This window comes from Taudactylus pleione, unplaced genomic scaffold (assembly GCF_031769625.1).
Source record: "Taudactylus pleione unplaced genomic scaffold, aTauple2 ptg000690l, whole genome shotgun sequence".
Lineage (NCBI taxonomy): Eukaryota > Metazoa > Chordata > Amphibia > Anura > Myobatrachidae > Taudactylus > Taudactylus pleione.
In genome coordinates this window covers 2,440,997-2,466,358 of record NW_028285092.1, presented here as the reverse complement: position 1 = coordinate 2,466,358, position 25,362 = coordinate 2,440,997, and the positions used below count along the sequence as shown (strand labels likewise).

Below are 25,362 nucleotides of genomic sequence, written 5' to 3'. Positions count from 1 at the left end.
TCCCTGCTTTTATGTCTCTATACCTCCTATCTCGGTGAATTTATACACTACTGACCTCCACTACCACCAGTCTGCAGCTGACACCCAAATATACCTCTCCTCCCCTGACCTGTCCCCATTCTTTTCTTATTTCTGATGTCCCAACTCTACGTCAAAATTTTATATGTCTAAGGCCTTCCCTTTTCCCAGCTCTCTCTTTAATCTGTGCATCATGCAATGAGGAGGTTTATCTTTCTCTTCCAACATATTAATGTTTTATTGTTTTCTGTAGAGGCCAATGTGTTTGGGTTTTTTTCCTGTGGGGATCAACGTGAGTTTTTTCCTGTAGGGACCAATGTGTTTTTAAATTTATCTTGTGTGATGTTTTAGGGTTAGACTTGACAGCTGGCATCCCAACTGCCGGTATTTCATACCCAACCCCAAATTCAGACGGATGCACCAAGAAGTGTATTAGAAATGTGTTGGACATTCCTAGGCAGTTACAGGAGGTTGACTAATCAGACGCAGATCTAACGTAGTATGGGAGTGTTATTGGAGTGACATGGGCGTGTTACTGAAAGTAGTTGCGTACAGAGATGCTGAATTGCTCACATTGGAGGCATGGATGATCTGCACCTAGCATAGGGTTTGGGAAAGTTTCAATGGTGCTACCGATGGTGGCATTTAAAACATGCTCAAAGCAGCGTCTGTAGAAACTGAAAGTGTGCCTCTCAGTCCTTTATATTCGGACGCACTGCTATACAACAGGGAAGGTTATTGTAGCGGCATTAGCATAAACTTGCAGACGCAACTGCAGCAAAAGGCGCAAGGAAGGCCGCAACTGCGTCCAACTTAGAATCAGGCCCTATGAGGGGGGATCCTGCCCCCTTTAACAGACCCTGCCACCATTAGGGCTGCTTCCATAAACTTCCTGGGCTGGTTTTCTATCCCAGTCCGCCCCTGCTCATGTGGGTATGGTTATTGTAAAACATAGCTTTTGACTTTTTATCAATCAAGAAAAAAAAAATATGTCCTGTTATCTCAGATTTCATTAAAAACAGCAAAATATACAAAAACAATTTAAACAGAAAAAGCAAACAATACAGTATGCACATATAGCAGAGCAATCATTTGACCTTACAGTATTTAGTGCCTATGCTTCCACCCAGCCACTACTGCATGTCCCTGGATACCAAGCAGCATATATGATACATAAGGAAAGAAAAAATAAAAGCTGAGACTTTTAATTGAGTGGTGTACAATACTTTTGTAAATTGAATTGATTGTCAATATATTCCTAAATTAGAATATATTAATGAATGCTATAGTTTATATAAGGTCTGTGTAGGGACAATAGCAGCAATGCCAATAACTACAGGGAACTGGGCACAACAGTGCCTGCTGAACAAGTGAGCAGGATTTTGAGCACAGAGACACCATCCATCCAGTCAGACCGTGAGTTTGAAAACTATATCTATGCATAAAGAGCAACATGCATTTATTACAATGTTGTTTAGACATAAGAACTATATGGTGCAAATTTTGAATGCTCTCGTTAGAAGTATGTGTCCTCCAAAGAACTGGAATTTAGATAGAATTTCGGTCAGAAATTCCTTTAAGGCGTAAAATCAAGGAACACACTAAAGTGGTTATCATATAGTAGTGGTCAGGGGTAAAGCTAGGCTTCCTGTCACCCGAGGGAAAGACTTAGGACCTCATTCAGAGGCGCTCGCAAAATGCGAGCGCTTGCTCTGAATGAGGGCGGCCGCATCTTTTTTCTGAGCCGGCCTCCTGGCCGCTTGCTAACCTGTGGGTGACCACCCACAGCTTTAGCGAGCAGCCAGGTTAATGGTCGCGATGGTCAAGACCATCGCGACCATCGGGGCTTGTGGTAGGGTCTCGTCTGCCGCAAGCCCCAGTGAGCTTTTGGCTCAATTAGAGACGAAAGCTCACCACTGACATCACGAGTGATGTCAGTAGGGCCGCCCCCAAACGGCATGCATTCTGTCGGGAATGCCTCCGTTTGGCAAGCCGCCCCGCCTACAAAACGGTGTGCGCACGTGCAGTGCGGCCTCTACATCGACCCGCTTAGCTCGCCCGATCAGTCTTGATACAGAACAGTGGTCAGGGAACAGGGGTAAATTACCCCACATGGGGTAAAAATTTAATTCCTGGGGGTAATGGACGGACAGCCGGGCATGCATATGAATCATTCTATAATATAGAATGATTCATATGCATGCCCGGGCTATGCCGCAGGGAGGCTCTAAGCCGGACGCCCGCTGAGATGTTATTACAAGCAAGCGCCCGTCTCCTTTCCTGCAGCGCCGCGTTAGCCGGAGGCTGGAGCTCTCCTCTGAACTCCAGGTTCCGGCTCTCTCCATGAGCACTATGGGAGAGACATCATGACGTCTCTCCCATAGTTCCAAGGAGCAGCCTGGTGGACAAGACGGCGGCGGATGCAGGAGCAGGGATTATGGTAAGTGTTTTTTTGTACAAACGGCACTACAGGGGCATAACTATGTGGGCACTACTACAGGGGCACTACCTTTCAAATCAAGGGGGTAATGTCGGTGTACCTAAATATATTTTGGGGTAAAAGGTAAAAAAAGTTCCCTGACCCCTGATGTAGAAGGTAGTCACCTTTGGCTTGCTTGAATACAAACATTAACATTGTAAAGACTGAAATCTTTCTACGGTGAATGCAGATTACATTAAGGTGCCAGCACCTGTTGCATTTATATTGTGGTTCTGGGGTGTTTTCACTTTTAAATAGAGTATGCAGTCTCCACTGTCTCAAGTATTTATTACAAGTCGCGGTCACTCCCTCTAGCAGTTTACCTTCGCATGACGCTGTTGTTCCGGTTCCCTCAGTTGCTAGGCGATCGTCATGCCTCAGGAGGTCACATGCTATCCACAGCACAGTGTGATTTGGTTGTCCTCTTATTTGTACACACTGGCCTTTTGCCGCCTCGCCGACTATAGCGCTCTTCAACAGCTCTCCAGCTGCACCAACAGCTTCCGTACTGCAATCGGCTTTCAAAGCTGCAGTACTCAAATTAGAACACAAACTTGTGTACTGGATCTCAAAGCCGCTGTACTCAAACAATTACGCAAACTTGTGTACTGGATTCCAAAGCCACAGTACTCTAATTAGTTCGCAAACTTGTGTACTGGATCTCAAAATAGCTGTACACTAATTAGTACACAAACTTGTGTACCGGCTCTCAAGCCACATCATCGACTCACAAAGCTGCATCACTGGTTCACCAGCTTTCTACTGTCGGCTCTTGCCGCACCACCGGCACACAAGCCGCACCATCTGCTCTCAAAGCTGCATCACTGGTTTACCAGCTTTCTACCATCAGCTCTTGCTGCACCATTGGCACACAGTCCACAACCATCGGCTCTCAAAGCCGCATCGCTTGTTAACCAGCTTTCTACCATCAGCTCTTGCCGCACCATTGGCACACAAGCCTCACCATCGGCTCTCAATGCCACATCACTTGTTAACCAGCTATCTACCATCGGCATCTAGCCGCACCATCGGTTCACTAGTCATACCATCGGCTCCCAAGCCATTCCTCTAACTGTTGCTGTTCCTGTTGTCCCGCTCATCACTGGATTCCATTGTACCTTCGTGTGAACCGCTACTACCCTGAGTATTAATAGCAGGCGGCCGCCTAAGTAGCGGTAAACGTGTCTAGTTCTAAGGGAACAACAGGAGGTTGTTAGTGGCGGAAGATCTCGACAACTGGGTTCTAGCAGTTCACACGGAGTAGGCTTTGGCATTCTTCACAGTATTACTGCTTGTACTACACCACAGAGAACATTGCAGTGACCACCATAAAACCTAGAGAGTATTGCAGTTCTCCTCATATAAGACAGAAAGCATCAGTGACCACAATATAATACAGAGAGCAGCAGTGACTGCCATATCACAAAATATTTTTAAGTGCCATATAATACAGAGGGCATCTCTGACTGCCAAATAATACAGAGAGCATCAGTGACCACCTTATAATGCAGAGATCATCAGTACCCGCCATATAATAAAGCATCAGTGACCACCATATAATATAGAGAGCATTGTAGTGACTAGCATATCATATAGAGTGCATCATAGTGACCACCGTATAAATCAGAGAGCGTTAGTGACTACATATAATACAGAGAGCATCAGTGACAGCCTTTCAGTAATGTAGTAGTACATTAAACCCCCTAATTAAATCCCTCATGAGTGGATATCGAAAACAAAAAACCTTCATCTTCATTAACCCTAATAAAGCATTAGCTCTTTAACTATTATTTTTAATATTACCCATAATCTAGATCAATTCCTCACCTACAGGTCCGCAACTAGGGGGGGGCTAGAAGTGCACCGGGTGCCGGAATGCAGGGGGTGAAAAAGTGTTTACTCAGCCACTGCACGGTGACTTGGGGGCTGCAGATTCCATGCGGACGGCTCCGTTCGCATGGGCTCTGCTGAAAACAGCTATCCAAAAATGGCCGCTGCCGAGGAGAAGACAGATGCTAGAAGTCCTACTGGACCTCTAGTGTCTGTTAGGCTAGTGCAATGCACATAGGGTTCCCGGGAATGCTGGTCCTGCCAGGAGAAGATTCAGAAAGCTGCATCTTCTCCTGTGAACCCCCCTGGCAACGAGCATGATACCCCCTGGCAACGAGCATGATACCCCCTGGCAACGAGCATGATACCCCCTGGCAACGAGCATGAAACCCCCTGGCAACGAGCATGAAACCCCCTGGCAACGAGCATGAAACCCCCTGGCAACGAGCATGAAACCCCCTGGCAACGAGCATGAAACCCCCTGGCAATGAGCACAAACCCCATAGCAATGAGCACAAACCCCATGGCAACGAGCATGAAACTCCATGGCAACAAGCATGAAACCCCCTGACAACGAGCATGAAACCGCCTGGCAACTAGCATAAAATCCCATGGCAATGAGCATGGAACCCCTGACAACGAGCATGGAACCCCTTGTAATTAGCTTAAAACCCCTGACAACGAGCAGGTAATTTTAAAGTAATCAGGAGCCTTACTGTGTGGCATAATATGGTGTCGGGCAAATATGTTAGTGGTGCTTTGGTAATAGGCATTACAGTGTGTACCATAATGTGTAATGGGCATTATTGTGTGTGGAATAATGTAAGCCACTATTCCAGGGACGTCTGACTAGTGCACTGCCTTATGGAGAAGCAAGGACAAAATCCAGGTACGGGAAGGGAGGGGGCGCAAAATTACTGCCTTGCACCGGGTGACAGATATCCTAGTTTCGGCCTGCTCCCTATGCCATAATATTTTTTTCTATGGGGGGGATCTCATCTGTTCCTCCCCATGTTGTAGCCACACAGAGTTCAGTCAGCAGCTGCCATTCAGTCAGGCAGCAGGTCCCACCAAGGCTGTTAGTCAAGAGGACGTTGGGCTATGTAATTCTTGGAGATGTGCACAGGGTAAAATCATGGTGATACTTCAATGAGCATTTAATTACCCTCTTAGAACCAGAGAAAACTACCATTTGCAAAATATGAGTGAATTGTTACAAAGTATAACAGTTGTGACACTAACAAGTAAATAATGGCTACTGAGAGTTAAGTTGCATACACACGTAACGATTTTTTGAACGATTTAACTATAACGACGTCGTTATCGTTCAATCATTGAAAAAATCGTTCAGTTTCTGAGTTATAACGATTAGCGATTATCGTTCATGTGCGTTCCCGTTTGTAGTTCATTCTGACTGACCAACTGAACGATTTTCATTAAGGAAAGTTACAAAAATCGTTTGTAGTTCAAAAGATCGTTCATTACACTTTAAAAATCTAGCAAAAACTATTATTATACAATAATAAGGAGCGCAAAAAATGTCAAGATATCAAAAAAGATATTTCTACTTCAGGGTCCATAGGGTATCCACAGGATACCTTGGGGTATAGGTGTGACGTCAGTCATCGGGCACCAAAGAGTCAAGCTTTCAGCCTCCCAGGATGCACTAGGTCCCCCCCCTATACCCCGCCCCCGAGCCAAGGCATCTCAGTTTCGTTTGGTGCCCGGCCGTGGTCGGAGGCACCTGCTAGAGGGGGGCTTAGAAGAGCCCCTGAAGCTTTTTCTTCATGCAGCTGTGGCTGCACATCTGGATGAACAGCATGGACAGTCAGTCCTGACGTCCATGCTGTCTTCCCTACACCCCGCCGGTACCAGAACGCCGGTACTGATCCGGGGATGCTGGTGGACATCTGGGGTCACAGCTAGCGGTGACCCCAGATGTTCCGGACCATGGCCGGATTCAAGAGGGACAGAGGTAAGCAGCGGGGTCCCGCGGGGGGTCCCCGCTGATCACATGGTCCTAAGTCCCCAGGCAGGGGGCTCCCTGGGGACTGGCTGCAGCGTGGAGCCAGGCGACCAACCTGCGCTTCCACTACCCCCTGGGACAGCGTACCGCAGCAGAGCGGTAGCGCTGCGGCGTCCCAGGGGTTAAATGCATGCCAGGGGAGCGCGCCTTCCCTGTCTCACAGCCGGCGCCTCCACCGCTTCACACAGCCCTCTCTGCACTGTGCTGACTGGCCCTGTGTCAGCGCTCCTCCCCCAGGCCAGCCTTCTCTCTGCTCCTCGGTGGCCATCTTTTCTGAAGCATGGTGAACGCTGCTGGAAGCCTGCATTGGAAGCATCGTGGTCTGGGTCCCCCCGCATACCTCTCCTCCGCTGTGGTCAGGTCTGTGTATGCAGCGCTGTGTCCTACCAGGCCCTGTGTCTGTGTAGTTGAGTGATCAGCGCTGTTAGTGCAGGAATTGTTATTTCTCTGCATTGTATGTGACTGTGCTAGCGCTGCTGCCTGTAACTTTTTTTCTAAACTGTCAGTTTTATACTGTCACTTGTTTTTTCTGCTAAGCCCTTGCGGTGCGGTGCTGCAGGGTGGTCTCTCGCCTCTTAAATATATAATTGGTGAGAGGGGTCACATACGTGGTGCCATCATGTCTGAAAGTGATTTTCCCCTCCGGCTACAGTGTACTACGTGTAAAGTACCGTTAGCGGAGGGGGAGGGTAGCGCGGAGGGCCTCTGCCAGCAGTGTTTGTCTATGGGGCTGCCTCTTACGGTTACTGCACCGGTACAGGAGCCGCCCTGGGCTTGTTTCGCTCAAGCGCTTACAGTCTTAGTGGGCCAGTTAGCTCCGCAGCCCGCGTTTACACCGATGGGTTTGTCCCAGCAGTCAGTGGTGTCGTCACCCATGCAGGGTTTCCCACGACAATTGGTGGTACCCCACAGTCTCCCTATTTCCCCGCTCCCAGTTTCTCAGGAGCCAGCGTGGGTTAACTCCCTGACGAGTTCTGTACAGCACTTGTCGGATGTGTTGCAAGGGGAGTCTGTGATGCGGCCGCATAAACGGCCGGTGGCGTCTCTGTCGGCTCCTTATGAGGATGACGAGGGGACGTCTGATGATGGGAAGATTCTGGATCCTTACGATCAGGAACCTCTCCATGCTAAGGACGCTGATGCTAAGTCCAAAGTATATATTCCTGGACTTATTCGGGCGGTCCGCACAGCCTTGGTGATTGAGGACGAAGTTCCCCCAGCGGCTAAATCTAAGTATGCCTTTTTCAAAGTTGTGAAGGGCGATGCCACAGTCTTTCCTCTTTCAGGTCAGTTGGTGGACCATTTAGAGAAGGCGTGGAAACAGCCTGGCAAAAGATACCAGCCGCAGAGACGCCTGGCGGTGGCTTATCCGTTCGCGGATAATTATTTTGCTAAGTGGGAATCCCCTCCACAGGTGGATTCTCACGTGACCCGTCTTGTCCGTAGTGCCACATTGCCGATGCCATCCATGTCCTCCCTTAAGGATGCTACGGACCGCAAGGTGGAGATCTGCCTAAAGTCCGCTTATTCCCTTGCGGGGGGGGGCAGCACGGCCGGCTATGGCCATTTGCTGGGTTGCCAGAGCGATGGAGCGCTGGGCGGATTCATTAGAGGCTTCTTTTGATTCCGACTATCCGGCCGAACAGGCAGAGTTGATTGGCAATCTCCGTGATTCGGCCACCTACATCAATGAGGCGGCCCTAGACATTAGTACTCTGGTGTCTAGGATTTCTTCAGCAGCAGTAGCTGCTCGTCGCACCTTGTGGCTGCGATCCTGGAAGGCGGACGCAGATTCCAAAAAGGGTCTGGAGGCGTTGCCGTTTACCGGAGAAGTTCTCTTCGGTTCGGATCTGGATAAGATTGTGGCCACGCTGGCGTCAGCCAAATCGGCTTGTCTCCCGTCGGTTCCTTCTGGTTCTGGACCATCGTCCTTTCGGTCTTCTAGGGCCCAGGGCAGGCCCAAACCACAGTCGTTTCCTTGACAGGCTGGCCCTAAGAAATCGGTCAAGCCCTGGAAGCAGACATGGAGTACCAGACGTCCGGCCCCCAAGCCAGATGACAAGCCTGCGGCCTGACGGTCCGGGCCTCCCTTTGGGGGATCCCAGGGTGGGAGGCCGCCTGCTGCAGTTCGCCCAGTGTTGGTCGACCACTACGACAGACACTTGGGTTCTGGAGGTGGTCTCCCACGGGTACGCCCTCTCCTTCCGGCACAGACCCCCGGCTCGATTCTTCACCACGGGTCTACCATCACCCCGGAACAAGGCTACGGAGCTGCGGAAGGTATTGCACACTATGCTCCAGGCTGGAGTTATAGTGCCTGTTCCATTCTCCCAGAGGGGCCAGGGTTTCTATTCAAATCTTTTTTTGGTACAGAAACCCAATGGGTCGTATCGTCCGATTCTCAATCTCAAAGCACTCAACAGGTCTTTGTGGGTACCGAAGTTTCGGATGGAGACCCTACGGTCCATCATTCTGGCGCTGGAACCTGGGGACTACATGGTGTCATTGGACATACAGGACGCTTACCTGCATGTCCCTATTCTTTTGCGCCATCAACAGTTCCTCGGGTTTGCAATCCGCAGCGACCACTTCCAGTTTCGGGCGTTACCTTTTGGCCTGGCGACAGCACCACGGGTTTTCACCAAGGTGATGGCGGTCATGGTGGCTTCTCTGTGGCTGCAGGGAGTCCGCATGTTGCCGTACTTGGACGACCTGTTATTGGTGGCAGGATCTCCAGAGCTCCTCTTACGCCACTTGGACCTGACCATTGCACTGCTGCAACGGCACGGCTGGCTAATCAACTGGCAGAAGTCCACTTTAATCCCGTCTCGGAGGATTCTGCATCTTGGAGCCTTATTGGACTCGGGACAGCAAAGGATCTTCGTGACGGAGGACAAGATCTCTGCTTTACAGTCAAGGGTGCGCAGTTGTCTGCACAGCCGCCGGGTGTCCCTACACTCGGCGATGAGGTTACTGGGCTCCATGGTGTCGGTGTTCGACATGGTGGAATAAGCCCAGTTTCACTCCAGACCTCTGCAGCACCTGATCCTGTCCAAGTGGAACGGGCTGCCTGAGTCTCTGAAGTCCCAGACGATTGTGCTCACCCCGGAAGTTCGCCTGTCCCTTGCTTGTTGGTTACAGACGACCCACCTCAACAAGGGACGTCCGTTCTGGGTTCCAAATTGGGTTCTGTTGACAACGGACGCCAGTCTTCGGGGCTGGGGAGCGGTTTTGGGTCCACACTTGTTCCAGGGCAGGTGGACGCCGACAGAAGCGGAGCTTCCCATAAATATCTTGGAAATCCGTGCGGTCTTCAATGCTCTCCAGCAGGCACATCGGTTTCTCCAGGGTCACCCGGTACAGGTCCAGTCGGACAATGCTACCACCGTGGCCTACATAAACAGGCAAGGAGGAACCCGCAGTCGGGCGGCTCTCGTAGAGGTCTCTCGGATCCTGGTTTGGGCGGAGCGCAATCTTCCGGCCATATCAGCGGTCTTCATCCCGGGAGTGCTAAATTGGGAGGCGGACTTTCTAAGTCGCCAGGACGTTCATCCGGGGGAATGTTCCCTGCACCCGGACGTTTTTCAACTGCTGGTGGACAGGTGGGGTCTTCCAGAGATCGATCTCATGGCGTCCCGGCACAACAACAAGTTGCCGGTGTACGGGTCTCGCACAAGAGACGAAGGGGCGTCTCTGGTGGATGCTCTGTCCGTCCGGTGGACGTTCCGGTTCGCATACCTGTTCCCTCCGGTCTCCCTTCTTCCACGGGTAATCCGGAAATTCAAACAGGAAGGAGGGACGCTCCTGTTGATAGCTCACGCGTGGCCCAGACGGCACTGGTTCTCAGACCTTCAGGGTCTGTCCGTGGTCAGTCCTCTGCGGTTGCCGCTACGACCGGACCTTCTGTCTCAGGGTCCTTGTCTTCACCCGGACCTGACTCGGCTGTCTTTGACGGCGTGGCTGTTGAGACGGCCATGCTGAGGTCCCGGGGGTTTTCCAGCTCTGTGGTGCGTACCATGTTGCGAGCTCGGAAACCATCTTCCGCGAGGATATACCATCGAGTGTGGCATACGTTCTTCCAGTGGTGTCGACCGAGAGGTTATGCACCGCGGGAGTTTCGTCTGTCTCGGATTCTCGCCTTCCTACAAGCGGGACTAGATCATGGGCTTCGCCTTGCTTCTTTGAAGGTACAGGTTTCGGCCCTGTCTGTCTGGTTTCACCGTAGGATTGCTACAATCCCGGATGTGCGCACCTTTATGCAAGGTGTTGTCCGCATTCAGCCGCCCTTTGTTCCACCTGTGGCGCCTTGGGATTTGGCTGTGGTCCTGAGGGCTCTCCAAGGACCGCCTTTTGAACCACTGAGCTCAGTGGATCTTAAATGGCTAACAGCTAAGACTGTTTTCCTTCTGGCTATTGCTTCGGCCAGACGTGTTTCTGAGTTAGGGGCTCTTTCTTGTAGACCCCCTTTCTTGGTTTTTCATGGGAACAGGGCAGTCCTCCGCACTCGGCCAGAGTTTCTTCCCAAAGTTGTTTCCCAGTTTCATGTTAACGAGGAAATCGTTGTTCCGGCCTTTAATTCACCGGGTCTTTCCGTGGGTGAGGCCTCTTTGGATGTTGTGCGGGCCTTAAGGACTTATGTTGACCGCACTTCTTCGTTTAGGAAGTCGGACGCTTTGTTTGTCCTCTATGGCTTCCGTAAAAAGGGTTGGCCTGCTTCAAAGCAAACTTTGGCAGCCTGGATCCGTATGGCTATTTCTGAAGCTTATCTTCATGAAGGCCTGCCGGTTCCTCCTTCTGTGAAGGCTCATTCCACTAGGTCTGTGGGTCCTTCGTGGGCAGCTTGACGTGGTGCCTCTGCAGTCCAGATCTGCAAGGCTGCTACGTGGTCCTCTGTCCATACCTTCGTGAGGTATTACAGGTTTGACACCTTCGCCTCTCAGGATGCTTCCTTCGGGCGGCGGATTCTCCTTTCTGCACAGGAGCGTCCCCACCCTTAAAGGATACTGCTTTGGGACATCCCCAAGGTATCCTGTGGATACCCTATGGACCCTGAAGTACAAAATATGAGATATGGTAAGAACTTACCCTTGTTATCTCTATTTCTACGAAGTCCATAGGGTTCCACAGGACTCCCGCCCTGTCGCACCTGTGCTGCAGATGGGCTTTGCTCTGGTCACCGGTTTTCCGTCTTCCTCTGGTGAGAATGTGATTTTTGTATGTTTCCAGATCTTTGTCTTCTCTCTTCCTTCTCCTCCTCCGGCCTATGGCTTGGTAACTAACTGAGATGCCTTGGCTCGGGGGTGGGGTATAGGGGGGGGACCTAGTGCATCCTGGGAGGCTGAAAGCTTAACTCTTTGGTGCCCGATGACTGACGTCACACCTATACCCCAAGGTATCCTGTGGAACCCTATGGACTTCGTAGAAATAGAGATAACAAGGGTAAGTTCTTACCATATCTCATATTTTAATAAGCAAAACATATCTATAAACAAATTCATAAAATAACAATTTGCACAATAAATATTAGTATACATTAAAAGACATAATAGTTATATCCTCAGAAGTAGTTAATAAAATGTGCTGAGAAATTAATAAACTCCGTCTAATGAAAGCTCAATTTTGGGAGCAGTTAACTAATGTGCTTTTTAGACAAAATGATATTCAGTTGCCTTTATATGGATAGTCTTATCCTTCTCTCCAGAGAAAATAATTTCACCAGCAGTGTTAGATCTCCACTCTCTTTATATTTAGTGTCCATAAATTAATCCATATTAGCAGCCCATAGATGACAAAAGATTTTAAAGTCAATCTTACCACTGCCGCTGTTGGAAGAAGTGAGGGTTCTGCTTAATCAATCTCCACTGTTCTATAGAGTATAAACTGCTGCTCATGAAGGCAGTAAAGCTCTGCTTAATCTGCTGCCGCTGTTCCAGGATGCAGGCTGACAGTGGAGAGGAATGGCACACTTCACAGGAGGGAGTAGAATGAAAAAGTACACTTAGCCAGCTTCTGGTCAAGAGACGTGGTATTCCGGCAATAGATTGTCTTATGCGGCTGCTCTAAAACGGAGAGTCCCTGTACCTTAACGCGTTTCTCTGCTGTTTAGGGTAGCGGTTTCCTCAGAAGGCAAGAAAATAGGTGTAGTCACTGTGATATTCCTATAAGGTATTTAAAGGACTCATATCCAATCCAAATGTTCCAGTGATTAGACACACCTGTGATCAAGTAATTATCACATACAAACGAAATTCATTTGCTTTAAAACTCAAAATAAAAATAATTATAATTAAAACACATTTGTATTAGTACTCTTATAGAGCAAAAAGTATCCACATATAATAAACGATAAACAGTAAAGTATCTCTGACCAATGGCATCTAGGAAAAATAGTAAAATCTTTTACTTCAATTGAATTTCTTTTTTAACATTAAATCATAAGTATGCAAAATTATCTCTCTTGTAATCACTGAGCATTATCTCTCTTGTAATCACTGAGCATCTATGGCTCAGCAGACTAAGGCAGCAAGCTAACTCTTATGAGGTTCCTGGTTCTAGTCCAGGTAGGGAAGGAATTTTTTATTTTTTTTTCCTAAATATTTTAAATAGATCATATTATTATTTTCAATTTAATGTTAATGATAACAATATTAAACACTTAAGTGATCGTTTAATAGCCTAAAAAAACAATTAGAACACATTTATATTAATATTCTTATGGAGCAAGAAGTATACATATATAATAAACAGAAAAATTCTCTGACCAGTTGTATCTAGGGAAATTAGTTTTTCCACTACAATTAGATGCTTTAACATTAGATCATAAGTATATCAAGATGTTCCTCTTGTAATTATTGAGCTTCTATAGCTCAGCGGGTCAGGGCAGCAAGTCAGCTCCCACAAAGCCACCAGTTCCAGCCCAAGCAGGGAAGAAACCTACAATTTTTATCTAAATGATGTTTTAAATAGATCATATTTTTATTATTAATTCAATATTAGTCATAACAATATTAACCACTTACATTTTTAATAACTCTCATAGCTTAATAATCACTAATTTAAAGTGCTTAAACGATATTATAATAGATATTCTTCCTCCTTGCACAGAATCTTCAACCACTAATATATTTTAACCATTTGGAACATATGAGTGAATTGTTAAAAAGTATAACAGTTGTGACACTAACAAGTAAATAATAGCTACTGAGAGTTAAGGTGCATACACACGTAACGATTTTTTTAACTATAACGACGTCGTTATCGTTCAATCGTTGAAAAAATCGTTCAGTTTCTGAGTTATAACGATGAGCGATTATCGTTCATGTGCGTTCCTGTTTGTAGTTCATTCTGACTGACCAACTGAACGATTTTCATTAAGGGAAGTTACAAAAATCGTTTGTAGTTCAAAAAATCGTTCATTACACTTTAAAAATCTGACAGAAAATCGTTCATAAAATTGTTGGTAACAAAATAGTTGTGTGTGTATGCAGCTTTACACTTTCACTTCTACTGCTCTCATAACCAAAGTGTTTGAAGATGTAACAGTAAGGAAAAAAAGATAATTTGCATCTAATATAGAAACAGTACATTATTGGATAACATTTAAGATATGGGTGGATCTCTACAGTATCCAATATTATGTGTAGATTTATTTATTACCAATTATTTATATAGCGCACACATATTCTGCAGAGCTTTACAGAGAATATCTTACCATTCACATCTATCCCTGCCCCAGTGGAGCTTACAGTCTATATTCCCTACCACATGCTCTCAGACATATACACTATGGTCAATTTTGTGGGGAGCCAATTAACCTACCAGTATATTTTGGGGTGTGGGAGGAAACCAGAGTACCCAGAGGAAACCCACACAAGCTCAGGGAGAATATACAAACTCCACACAGTTAGGGCCATAGTGGGAATCGAACCCATAACCTCAGTGCTGTGAGGCAGAAACGCTAACCATTACACCGTCTGTGCTGCCCGGATATAGATAGATATATATATAGATATATATAGATAGATAGATATATATATAGATATAGATAGATAGATAGAGCTATATATATCTATCTTTATATATAGATATATATATCTATATATATATATATTTTTTTTTTTATTATTAGTACGCCACCTCTTGCACAATTGGAGTAGCAGCTCCCAAGGATAATTACCAATCTCCTTAAGCTAAATTATTTGCTAAATCAATTAAATCGAAAGTAGAGCGCTAATACTCCAATAAAATAATCCAACTCTCAGTCATAAACAATTTTGTAATAAGAGTTAAAAAGGTATGTATTCTCTTTCAATGTCAATATAAAATGGTGACATTGTTGGACAGTATAAACATGCAATTTAACAAACTATACATAAGATCAATAGTTGTGTGCTATTAGAGTCCTGTTAACCTATCTCACTCTATTACATAAGTACTAAACGGAAGATGACATCCTGAATAGAAAACACAGTCAGTTTTTGTGTCATACCCTTGTTAAGGTCATCTGATTAAGTATGTCCAAGTGCCTGATATGTGAAAAATGACTTCAATATATATATATTAGAAGATGCGATTTATATATATATATATAACAGAAAAAAGGTTTGCTGGCAGTATATTTACTTTAGCCAGCCGTGCCTTTAAAAACTAGATTTTGAAAGGTTAACAGGACTCTAATAGCACACAACTATTGTATAGTGTGTTACATTGTATGTTTATATTGTGCAACAATGTTGTAATTTTATATTGACATTGAAAGAGAATATATACGTTTTTAATTCTTATTAAAACATTGTTTATAACTGAGAGTTGGATTATTTAATTGGAGTATTAGCGCTCTATTTTCTACTTAGTATCCAATATTAGAATGTTTCCTGGTATAAACTAAAATCGCATTTCAGTCTGGTTCACAAATATACTATCTTCATTTATTTAGAGAATCAGAGCATTACATTACTTATACCCCTTTTACACCTAACTTCACGGTCTGACCCGGAGTTGAAACAGGGTTCCAATCCGGAATTTAGCCGGCGCTGAACCAGGATATTCCCGAGTCGGCGCCGTTCACACCGGAGTCGGGTCTGCATAGACCCGGCTTTTCCGGCGTTGAAGTGGACGCTTGGAGATGACGACCAATCGGCCGGCATGTGGCGTGCTCCAGGTCATTGTGACCCGGAGTACGCCGTACACACAGCAAGGTTTCACGGGTTACTCCCGTGGTGAACCCTGCTAGTTACCTAGGTTGGATTGCCGGGGTAACTCGACCCGGCGATCCAACCCTCTCCCCTTTTACATCAAGGAGCTACCCGGGTTAAGCCTGCAATAATCCGTGTTTTAGCTCCGGTGTAAAAAGGGTATTAGAAAGCTAGCAAGAGTGCAGCTAATAATTACCTGATTTACTTGATTCAAAACATTCATACATATATTTTGGCATCGTGTCCATGTGTCCTGAATTTAAGGTGGTAGGAACAAAATACCAGGGCAATAATACATCAAGGTGGAATCATTTATTTTTATTTTTGGAGTACAATTATTAAAATGTCTGTAGATGAGACACACATTGGAGCCTTCGGTGACATCTAGCCATGTAGAAGCAGGTGCCTGTGCCCTGTATGGTCCCTGCAAAGCATGTCAAACTAGTAATTTTTCCTCAAGCATTGGAAGCACTGTATATCATTTGCATTCCATTGCAGTTGGCTTAAAAAAAATGAAGTTTTATTATTTCATTCCACCAATCAAATGCACACTAGTGAAGCCATAATACACACACATTCTGTTGTAACTAGTTCTATTACAAATACAAAAAAAACAGATTTCAAACAGAACTTCTCAGTTATCTTGTTACATACTGTAACTGCACAATTTTCCTGAATATGAATCCACCAGTCAGTACAGTGCATATTTGCAGACAAACAGGGGTATTCAATATGAAACGTTAACTTCACAGTCGAAGTTAACGTTTCATATCGGAGTTTTTACCTGCGTTAAAGTATGGTGTGGGGGCCACTTATCCCCGTATTCAATATAAAATTAATGAAAACGGGAAACTCCGGAGTTGGTTTTGCGTAAAGTTACGAATTTTTACTTAAAATAATTGTAAGACCCCCCTAAAGTTGTAAAAACATGGGGGAACACCATGGGTACCCCCGTTTTAGCCTTTAATTGAAAGTTGGGGATTTAAATAGCCGCAGCAGGTGCTTTTTTCCCGACATTGGAGAAGTGTTGCAGAAGAGCACTTAGGTTATTTTTTTCGTTTTTTTAAGTGGTCCCATCAAATTTGGGGTACATGAAAATGGGTACTAGCATATTTTGATGTCCCTAAAGTAAGTTTTTAAAAATTCTGCATTTGTGCACCTGCCGCTATAATTCTATTCTAGAAAACACCTGCCGCATACTTGCAGAATAGCCCTGAACCTATTTCCCTATTGTTAAACAATTTTTGCCCATTTTTTTTTATTTCACCCCAATTTTTAAATTCATTTTTTGGGGTGTCCCTATTTTTTTTTAAAACTTTTTTTGACACAGTTCTTTTTTAAATGTCAGTCCCAGGGGTGCAGGCTATTTTTTTAAGCCTGCACCCCTAAACCCAAATTCTGCACTTTTTTTCGACACCTATTCAATGGTGAAAAGTTATCCCCGTTTTTTATCAAAGACTTTTCAAAACTGCGATAAGTCTTTGATATTGAATACAGTGTAAAACTAAAACCTGTGATAATGACGTCATAGCTCCGATATTAACGCAAAAACTATGTTATCGCACCCTTATTGAATAACCCTGTAAGTGTTGCCTTCTTTATCTGCTGACTCAGAATAATGCAAAATAAGGGAGCACCTTCATCCAAACATGGCAACATCATGGGGAGTGAAAGAAGGGATGGCAAATTTAGAAATCTTCAGTTCCTCACATTTGCTGCCTGCACATTATCATTAACAACTCCCTGTTATTCACTTTCCACTTCCAAGTATTCACCCATCAGTTCCACCACCAAAACATCGCCCGAAATTGATTCTCCTTCTTCCCCAACGCATCAAGACACTTGTCCACTCTCTTATCGTGTCTCATCTCAACTATTGCAACCTTCTTCGCTCATGTCTTGCCTTCATCCACCTCTCTCCTATTCAGTCTTTCCTTTATGCTGCTGCTAGATTGATCTTTCTTTAAAGCTGCTCTGCTTCTGCCTCCCTTCCCTGCCAATCCCTCCACTCGCTCACTACCCACTATAACATTCAATTTAAACTCCTCACCTATAACCTCTCCTATATCTCCAGCCTCATCTCCCACCATTCTCTCTCCTGCGCTCTCCAGTGACTGCTGCCTTCTACCAATTTAGGGCAACCCCCTTATTGATTTAAAATTTAAATTTTATTTAAAGCTGCATTACCACTTAGCAACATTTAAGTATTTTCCTTTTAAATAGCTGCCGAGGGGTTATGAGCACATCAAGCAGAAACACAGAGCCCAAGGAAAAATTTGTGGATGGAGCAGATCCCTGACTGGACTCTGAGGCTGGCATATAAAGGGGAATGACTGAGGGGGGGCTTGAGGCTGGCATATAAAGGGGAATGACTGGTTTCTAAGGCTGGCATGTAAAGGAGAAATGATTGGGGGGCTCTACTCTGAGACTGGCATACTGTATAAACTAAAGGGACATGACGGGGGCTCTGAGGCTGGGCTATAAAAGGGGCATGACTGATGGACTTTGAGGCTGGCATATAAATGGGCTTAAGGGGCTCTGTGCTGGTGGGTAAGGTGGCTCTGGGGCATATAAAGGCTCATGAGGGGCTCTTTATTAAAGTGATATGAAAGTGGCCTGAAAGCTTAAAAATTAATTTTTGTAACCCTACTGCGTTTTTTGCCACATTTGCTGATTATGCAATCTCTGTCCAGAACCCAGTCCTGAAGATGAAAAGGTAGTAACCCTAGGTGAGGGGATTTGGGCTATATATGCTAAGGCAGCTTTATAATACTGCTTGATATATCATTTTTGTTCCAGTAATGAGAATGAGGGGACATTGGACTGTTTTTAATTAAATGTGTCAAATATAAGGAGGTGCTCTTTATGCATCATAATCTATATGCACAAATGCAATAAATTGAATTTAAGATTGAAAGAATATTCAAACAAAGAGAATGTTGTCTCTATGGCAATTCTTACTGTGGTATACAATTGGGAAACCGGCTGCCTTAATACCGGCAACCAGCTTCCCGACTGTCATATCCCGGTGAGGGTGAAATGCCGGGCGTCTATATCTAGATGCCTGTGATTTCCCCGACGCCGGGAGACAGGCGCCCGGAATCCCGATCGAAGGGATGCCGGGCGCCGCGAGCGGACAGCCGCAGGGGGGGAGGGTTAGGTTTAGGGCACCCGGGGGGGACTTAGGGTTAGGCACCCCCCCGGGAGGGTTAGGCTAGGGGGAGGGAGGGTTAGGGTTAGGCACCCCGGGGGGGATTTAGGATTAGGCGCCCCCCGGGGGGACTCAGGTTTAGCCTGTGGGGAAGTGTGGGATTAGGGTTAGGCCCTTGGGGGGGATAGGCACCCCTAAGGAGGGTTAGGTGAGCTTATACTTACCTTAGGGACGATTGGGATTTCCAGCGCTGTCGGGCTTCCGCTGCCGGGCTCTGCTGATCTGTCGGGCTGCCGCTGCCGGGAATCGAACTGCCGGCCGTGCGGCAGCCGGGATTCCATACCGATTCCCTTACTGTAAACAGATTAGTTTAAATATAATTTTATGGGTTTTTTTGCTACTTGATTTTTACCAATAACATGTTATGCTACTGTAAAAATAGTCCCATTACCTATAGGAATAGTTTATATGTGAGATTCACTGCTACATATTTAGGTATATTTATTTTCTCACAATGCCTCAGGCAGCATCAGACATTAATATGTATAATATTGACTCTCCTCGGTTGCAAACATTGCTCCTATTTTAATCTGGTCAAGATACATAACACAATTAGAATATTCTTTACAGGGAATGAAATGCATTTATATCTCAGAATTACTTTAGAAGTAGCATTTCCACAGAGAGCAGATAAATACAGGTTTAAAGCAATTTACACCTTTCAGAACATTGGTTTATATAGTGCAACTAGCTGAAGTACCCGGCATAGCCCGGGTTTAAATCTTCAATTTATTAAGTTAGGCATACCAGACCTATTGCCCCCTCTCTATGAAGTTTTCATACTGGAAAGTCCAGAACAGATTGTCCGGGTCAAAGTTCTTTTCAACGCTCACTAATGGGAGGTCCGACCGGGACCTAATCTTCAAGTTATTAAGTTAGGCATCTCAGACAAATTGCCAGGCATCCCAGACTAATTGCCACCCCTCTGAAGATTTCATCCAAATCCATACAGTGGAAGGTCCAGAACAGGCTCCCTGTGTTATAGTTCTGTCCAGCCTACACCAACAGGAGGTCTGACCTGGACCTCAGCCCCCTAGTATGTCTTCTGGGATCCAGTGTTGCCACTCAGTAAAATTTTCGTCAAAATCCATACAGCGGAAGACTCAGAATAGGCTTTCTGGGTCCAAACAGGCTCCCTGGGTCAAAATTCTTCCTAGTGCACTCCACCATGATGTCTGAACAGGACCCCAACAACTTCATTAGGCATCCCAGACCAATTGCCACCCCTCTGAAGTTTTCATCAAAATCCATCCAGTGGAAGGCCCAGAACAGGCTTCCCAGATCAAAGTTCTGCCCAGTGTCTCCAGGTCAAAGTTCTGCCCAGTGAACACCAACGGAAGGTCTCTAACCCCCCTAAAACCTGGCCAGGATCCAACTGAACCACCTCGTGTTGGTTTCATCCCAATCAGTGCAGGGCTGTCCAAATCCATAACCGGACAGACAAACAAACAAACCAATGAATTTTATATATAAGATATGCACTATATTAATAGTTAAGGGTATAATTACTAAAGTGAGAGTTTTTAGAAATTGAGTTATTGCCCATAGCAACCACAAAACTAAAGCGTTGTCCGCACTGACCTATATAATAATATAATGTCCTTTCCCTATATCATATTAATATAGTAATGATCATTTATGGCTTTAAGGGGGGTGCACCCGGGAACAAGGGAATACATATATTGAAAAAGAAGAAAAAAGTGTTCCAAAAAGGGGCACTCACGGACTATTAATTATGAAAGCATGTTGCTATGAAATTCTCATAACTGGTAACCCAATATAGTAAATCTAAAAATTAACTTTTATTAGATCTATTAAAATAATAGCGAAATATTAAGTGCCAAAGTGTTAAAGTGCTTCTAATGTGAGACAAAACTAACATATAAATATTAAAATGTTGTGTCCACTCACAGTCTAGTATGTACTCCTAATAATCAATTCTGATAACTAACAAATCAAGACTCCGTCACAATGTGAATATTCTGTCCCCAACGTACTATGGAATTAATAGGGCGTTTTAGTAGTCAATTGTGATCTTATTTTAGTACAAATTAATGATCTAAGATATAATTATTTCATCACTATATGTGATTTATGAGTCCTTCAATCACGTTGATATCAGATCACATGACATGTTATACCACATGTCACAATATATGTCACTCCACAGTAGGACTAATCATGCAGAGATAGTTGAAATATTAGCGAGTGATAAATAGATGAATCTACTAGGTGCGTCTCGTTCATATAATAATTATAATCATCTCTTTTCTCGTCCTCGGGACATATGAAATCAATTAGTCACAACACTCATAAGTTAAATTCAACACCCCTGTAATAATACTTAATCCAGAAATCTGGTAGGGGATCTAATATACTTAATACAGTATTTGAGTATGGGTGCTGTGTATTGGAATAGATTGAGTATAGATCTATTTACAGGTTGGTATCGTTATGATTAATCACAACAATCCACAATCAACCTAGTTTATGCAGACATGAGTTGCCTTCAGTAGGGATAATCGCATAATTCCCCAAGTACATAATATTGAATTATCTGTTGAGACACATATAACATTATGATAGCAATACTGTGGAGTACAGACTAATTACACCCATTATTCTTAATTAAAACTCCTCTATACACAGCGTCTCTATATATCAGATGGTATAATGTTGCCACACTGTTGTATCATCTAGATACATAATAGCTGTTTTAGAATATGAGGGGGCATGATTATAATACAAGCTAGTATAAAGGCTCTACCGCTAATTGTATCCGTTATTAATACAAGCCCCACATTAACAGCGCCGTATATTTATTCTTTGCTGATAACACTGCCGATCAGCCATGTACTGTGTAGAGAAAGTACGTAGATAGACATACACCAGCACAGACTGCCAAACACACTGTCCCACGTGTGCGGTACTCCTAGCTGATGTAAAGGCTCTTTGACTATAATAGTCTGGTATGAGCTTAACATTCACAACGTCTCATTTCATTTTATTCGTTGGTAACAGTATCGCCCAGTAGTATATTGTGTACGGAGGACATTGAGTGGACATACAACAATTAAAACCACCGGACACGCAAAATATTAAGTGCGAACACTTTGGCACTTAATATTTCGCTAATATTTTAATAGATCTAATAAAAGTACATTTTTAGATTTACTATATTGGGTTACCAGTTGTGAGAATTTCATAGCAACATGCTTTCGTAATTAATAGTCCATGAGTGCCCCTTTTTGGAACACTTTTTTCTTCTTTTTCAATATATGCCCACAGCAACCAATCAGATTCTACTTGATATTACCTAGAACCTGATTGGTTACTATGGGCAACATCTCCACTTCTAAAAACTCTCACTTTAGTAAATATACCACTTAAAGTTCCTTCCTTACATCAACTTTCCTTCCTGTGGTCTCTGCTTTATAATATAGTTTTGTTCATTATCTATGGAAACCACAGGCAATGGGAATGTAGTGCCAAGGAGCCCACCTCTCCATTTCTGTCTCACAGGTCAAGCAAATCTCAGAACATTCCTACCTCAAAGATGAATATGAGGTGCTATGGCAAATTACTTTAATTTTTTTATTGATCTATAGATTATAATTTATTTCCAGTTCAGGCTGGAGTTTTATTTTAACATAAATAAACATTATTTAATTATATTGAGTAGTAGAAATAATTGTTATAATTTTAATGCGGGATGTAGTCCGAATGTCGACTTGTTCAGTCAGAATGCAACAAATTGGTAATATCAACATTAATATGTTGACATTCGCAATGTCAGCACTAACAAAATATCGACATGTACAATATGTCAAAATTCACACAAAGTTTGAGTTAGGCCGTGGTTAGAGTTGGGCTGCAGTTAGGGATGGGGTTTATTAGGAGGGGATTATGACTGTCAACATTTATGATGTCAACCTAATTAATAGTTTGACATTATGTCAGTGTCGACATGTTAAATGTCGACATTCTACACATGTCAACATTCAGACCATGTCAACATTATGGTGTTAGCATAATGAATGTCAATCTTCTGTTATACCACACCCATTAATACAATTCATATTTGTTTGTACACAGGTTCAAAGTCATACATCTGACAGTTCTAGTACAACAACAGACGCAGATAACTCTATCCCTGCTTCATCGCAAGAAACTTCAATTCAGCCAAATTCAATTTCAGATTCCAGCACAGCTTCTGACAGCCTCAAAATGCATATAACAATCATGAACTTACTTTTGTGGATGATTCTACTGACTTTACCATCCTTTATCTACTGGCTAAAAAATATCAGGTATGGTTATTATGGATACTTATTTATTATACGGTACATGTTTTTTCTCTTTTGGATTTTGATTATTTACTGAGTTAGAGTTAAGTTAGAGAAAACACCTCCAAAGTCATATTTCCTGAAATAATACCTTAGCCATGTTATCCATAGAAACCTAAGGAGAAAAATATTTATCTTATAAAATTGGCAGGGACGTGCAGTAAGGGGAGGCAGAGCCTTCCCTGTCATACTCCTCAGATTTGATATAAAAATGATTAGAATAATACAAAGAAGATATTTATAACTTATAAGCATCTTCTTTGTTTATTGTAATCATTTTTATAGCGAACACTCACCAGCTTTGTGGAGCTCCCTGGGACTGCAGGGAAATGAGAGATGAGGCAGCAGCAGATCAGCCTCACTTCTGTATAGTCAGACACTGCTTGCAGAGCTGGGGGTGGGGCCGCACCACGGGCAGTAAACTGCATAGAAAGAGAGCTAATTTAGGCATGCCTCTGAGTATGGGGGTGTCCCTTGAGCACTGATGGACACCTTGGATGTGCACTGCAGTGTTGAAAGATCGGAGCTCAGTCAACAGCAATACACAGTGATGCAGGTAAGAGAATCAATGGACACTGAAGCTTAGTGTAGTGAGGGGAGAGTTACAGTGAGTAGGGGGTGAAATAGGCTTCCAGCACTCAGACCCATGTTTATGTGGGCTTCCCCAGCCATTGACCTCACTGCACGTCACTGGAAATTGCTGTAGGAAGAAGGGTTTATAGAGAATCGGGCATATTGCTCTCTTGATTACAATGTCTGCGGTAAGGATACGTTGCACATCAATGAGGTAAGGTATCATTGCAATGGGGCAGAAGGCCATTAGAAGGCTGGATGAAATTTTAAACTATGAACTGCGATGGAAGTTGAATATTAAAGTATTAAAGATAATATAGACAAGGAAAACGGGTTATTAAAGGGAAATTGGGAAGGTGTTAGGATAGGTGTTAAAAGGGACAGTAAGTATAAATATATCATGTATGGTAACATGCTGGGACTCTTCCAAACATAATAAGTGAATATAATGTTGTTATAACTGAGACTTGGCTAGGCTGTGTGTTTGAAAATATCTATTGTATATATTGAAATTATAGGAAAGGGGGAAGGGCTTGTCTATATGTGCAAACCGGCTTATGACCTTCCTAGGGGGTGTTTGTGAAGATTATGACAATCTAGAATCTCTCTCCATCTTCCATGTATATCTAAACATAAAGGGGCTAATGCAGCGTTGCTTACATGCAGGCCCGTCAAGAGCCACGCCGGGCCCCGGTAAAAAAAAGTGTGGCCTAATCACGGTAGACGTGGCCTTGCCCCCTTAGGTCAGAAAAAGTTTTGCAGGGCTGCATGCTGGTGAGGAGGGCACAGTGAGCCCCCTCAGTCCGGCGCATAACCAGTGGGGGGCGCGATCAGCTTGATCGCTCCCCCCACAGGCATAGGAGACTGCTGTGGCTGCTTCTTAGCAGCCGCGAGCAGTCTCCCACTGCAGCCCAGCACACAGCAGCTGTGATGTAAGAGGGGGGGGGAGCGGTGCCGAGCCCCCTCAAGTGAGCCCGGGCAATTTGTACCTGCTCCCCCTCCCTCTCGGCGCCCCTGCTTACATGCAAGTCTGTTTTGCGGATGGATTTTGAGTGTTTTACACTGTGTGTGCTCTGTAGCTGACTTACAAATGATTGCTGTTGCTTGAAGGTCTGTAACTGGGTGGTAGTGAGAGGTTCAGGCTGATGGGGCTGGTGCAAGTGCACACTGAACATTCTGACAGCTATGAGACCAAGCATATGGATAGGGACAATGTGATCACATTCACATATGGGCGATTATCTACATTACTTTCTTTGCACACAATGCAGGCAGGGCCGGATTACCAATGGGGCGGATGGAGCTCCAGCTCCAGGCCCTCCACTGAAATAAGCCCACAGGATCTACAGGGTTGCTGAATACAAGAAAAATAAAATTTTTTAATACAGCCTGGCTGCTGCTGCCCGCCCAATAACCGCCCACTGAAAGCTCAACTCCCCGATTCCCCACATGCCCGCCCCACCGGCGGTCCAAGTACCGGCGCTGGGCATAATTCCAGAAGTGCAGTGGGAGGCTTCACAAAGTTCTTAAGCCCTCCCTGTACTGCAAAGATGGTTTCTTGGCTCCTCCTCCCCCTCCGCGCCATGTGACAAGTGCTGCCGCACCATCACACTCATGACCCGACAGTAGCTGAGCTAAGCCCAGTCAGCTCCGTGTAGGCAGCCAGGTGATGGTTACTGAGGCTG

General features: G+C 44.6%; 1 protein-coding gene across 2 annotated transcripts in view; it reads left to right on the top strand.

The window, feature by feature from the left end:
• The window catches only part of PGAP1 (post-GPI attachment to proteins inositol deacylase 1), a 707,270-nt gene that overhangs the window by 628,877 nt on the left and 53,031 nt on the right, over window positions 1-25,362 (top strand). For both annotated transcript variants that reach the window (XM_088456228.1, XM_088456226.1), the window contains one exon: window positions 22,854-23,068. In XM_088456228.1, the coding sequence (XP_088312354.1) occupies window positions 22,854-23,068 (215 nt within the window). The remainder of the gene's footprint in view (window positions 1-22,853; window positions 23,069-25,362) is intronic.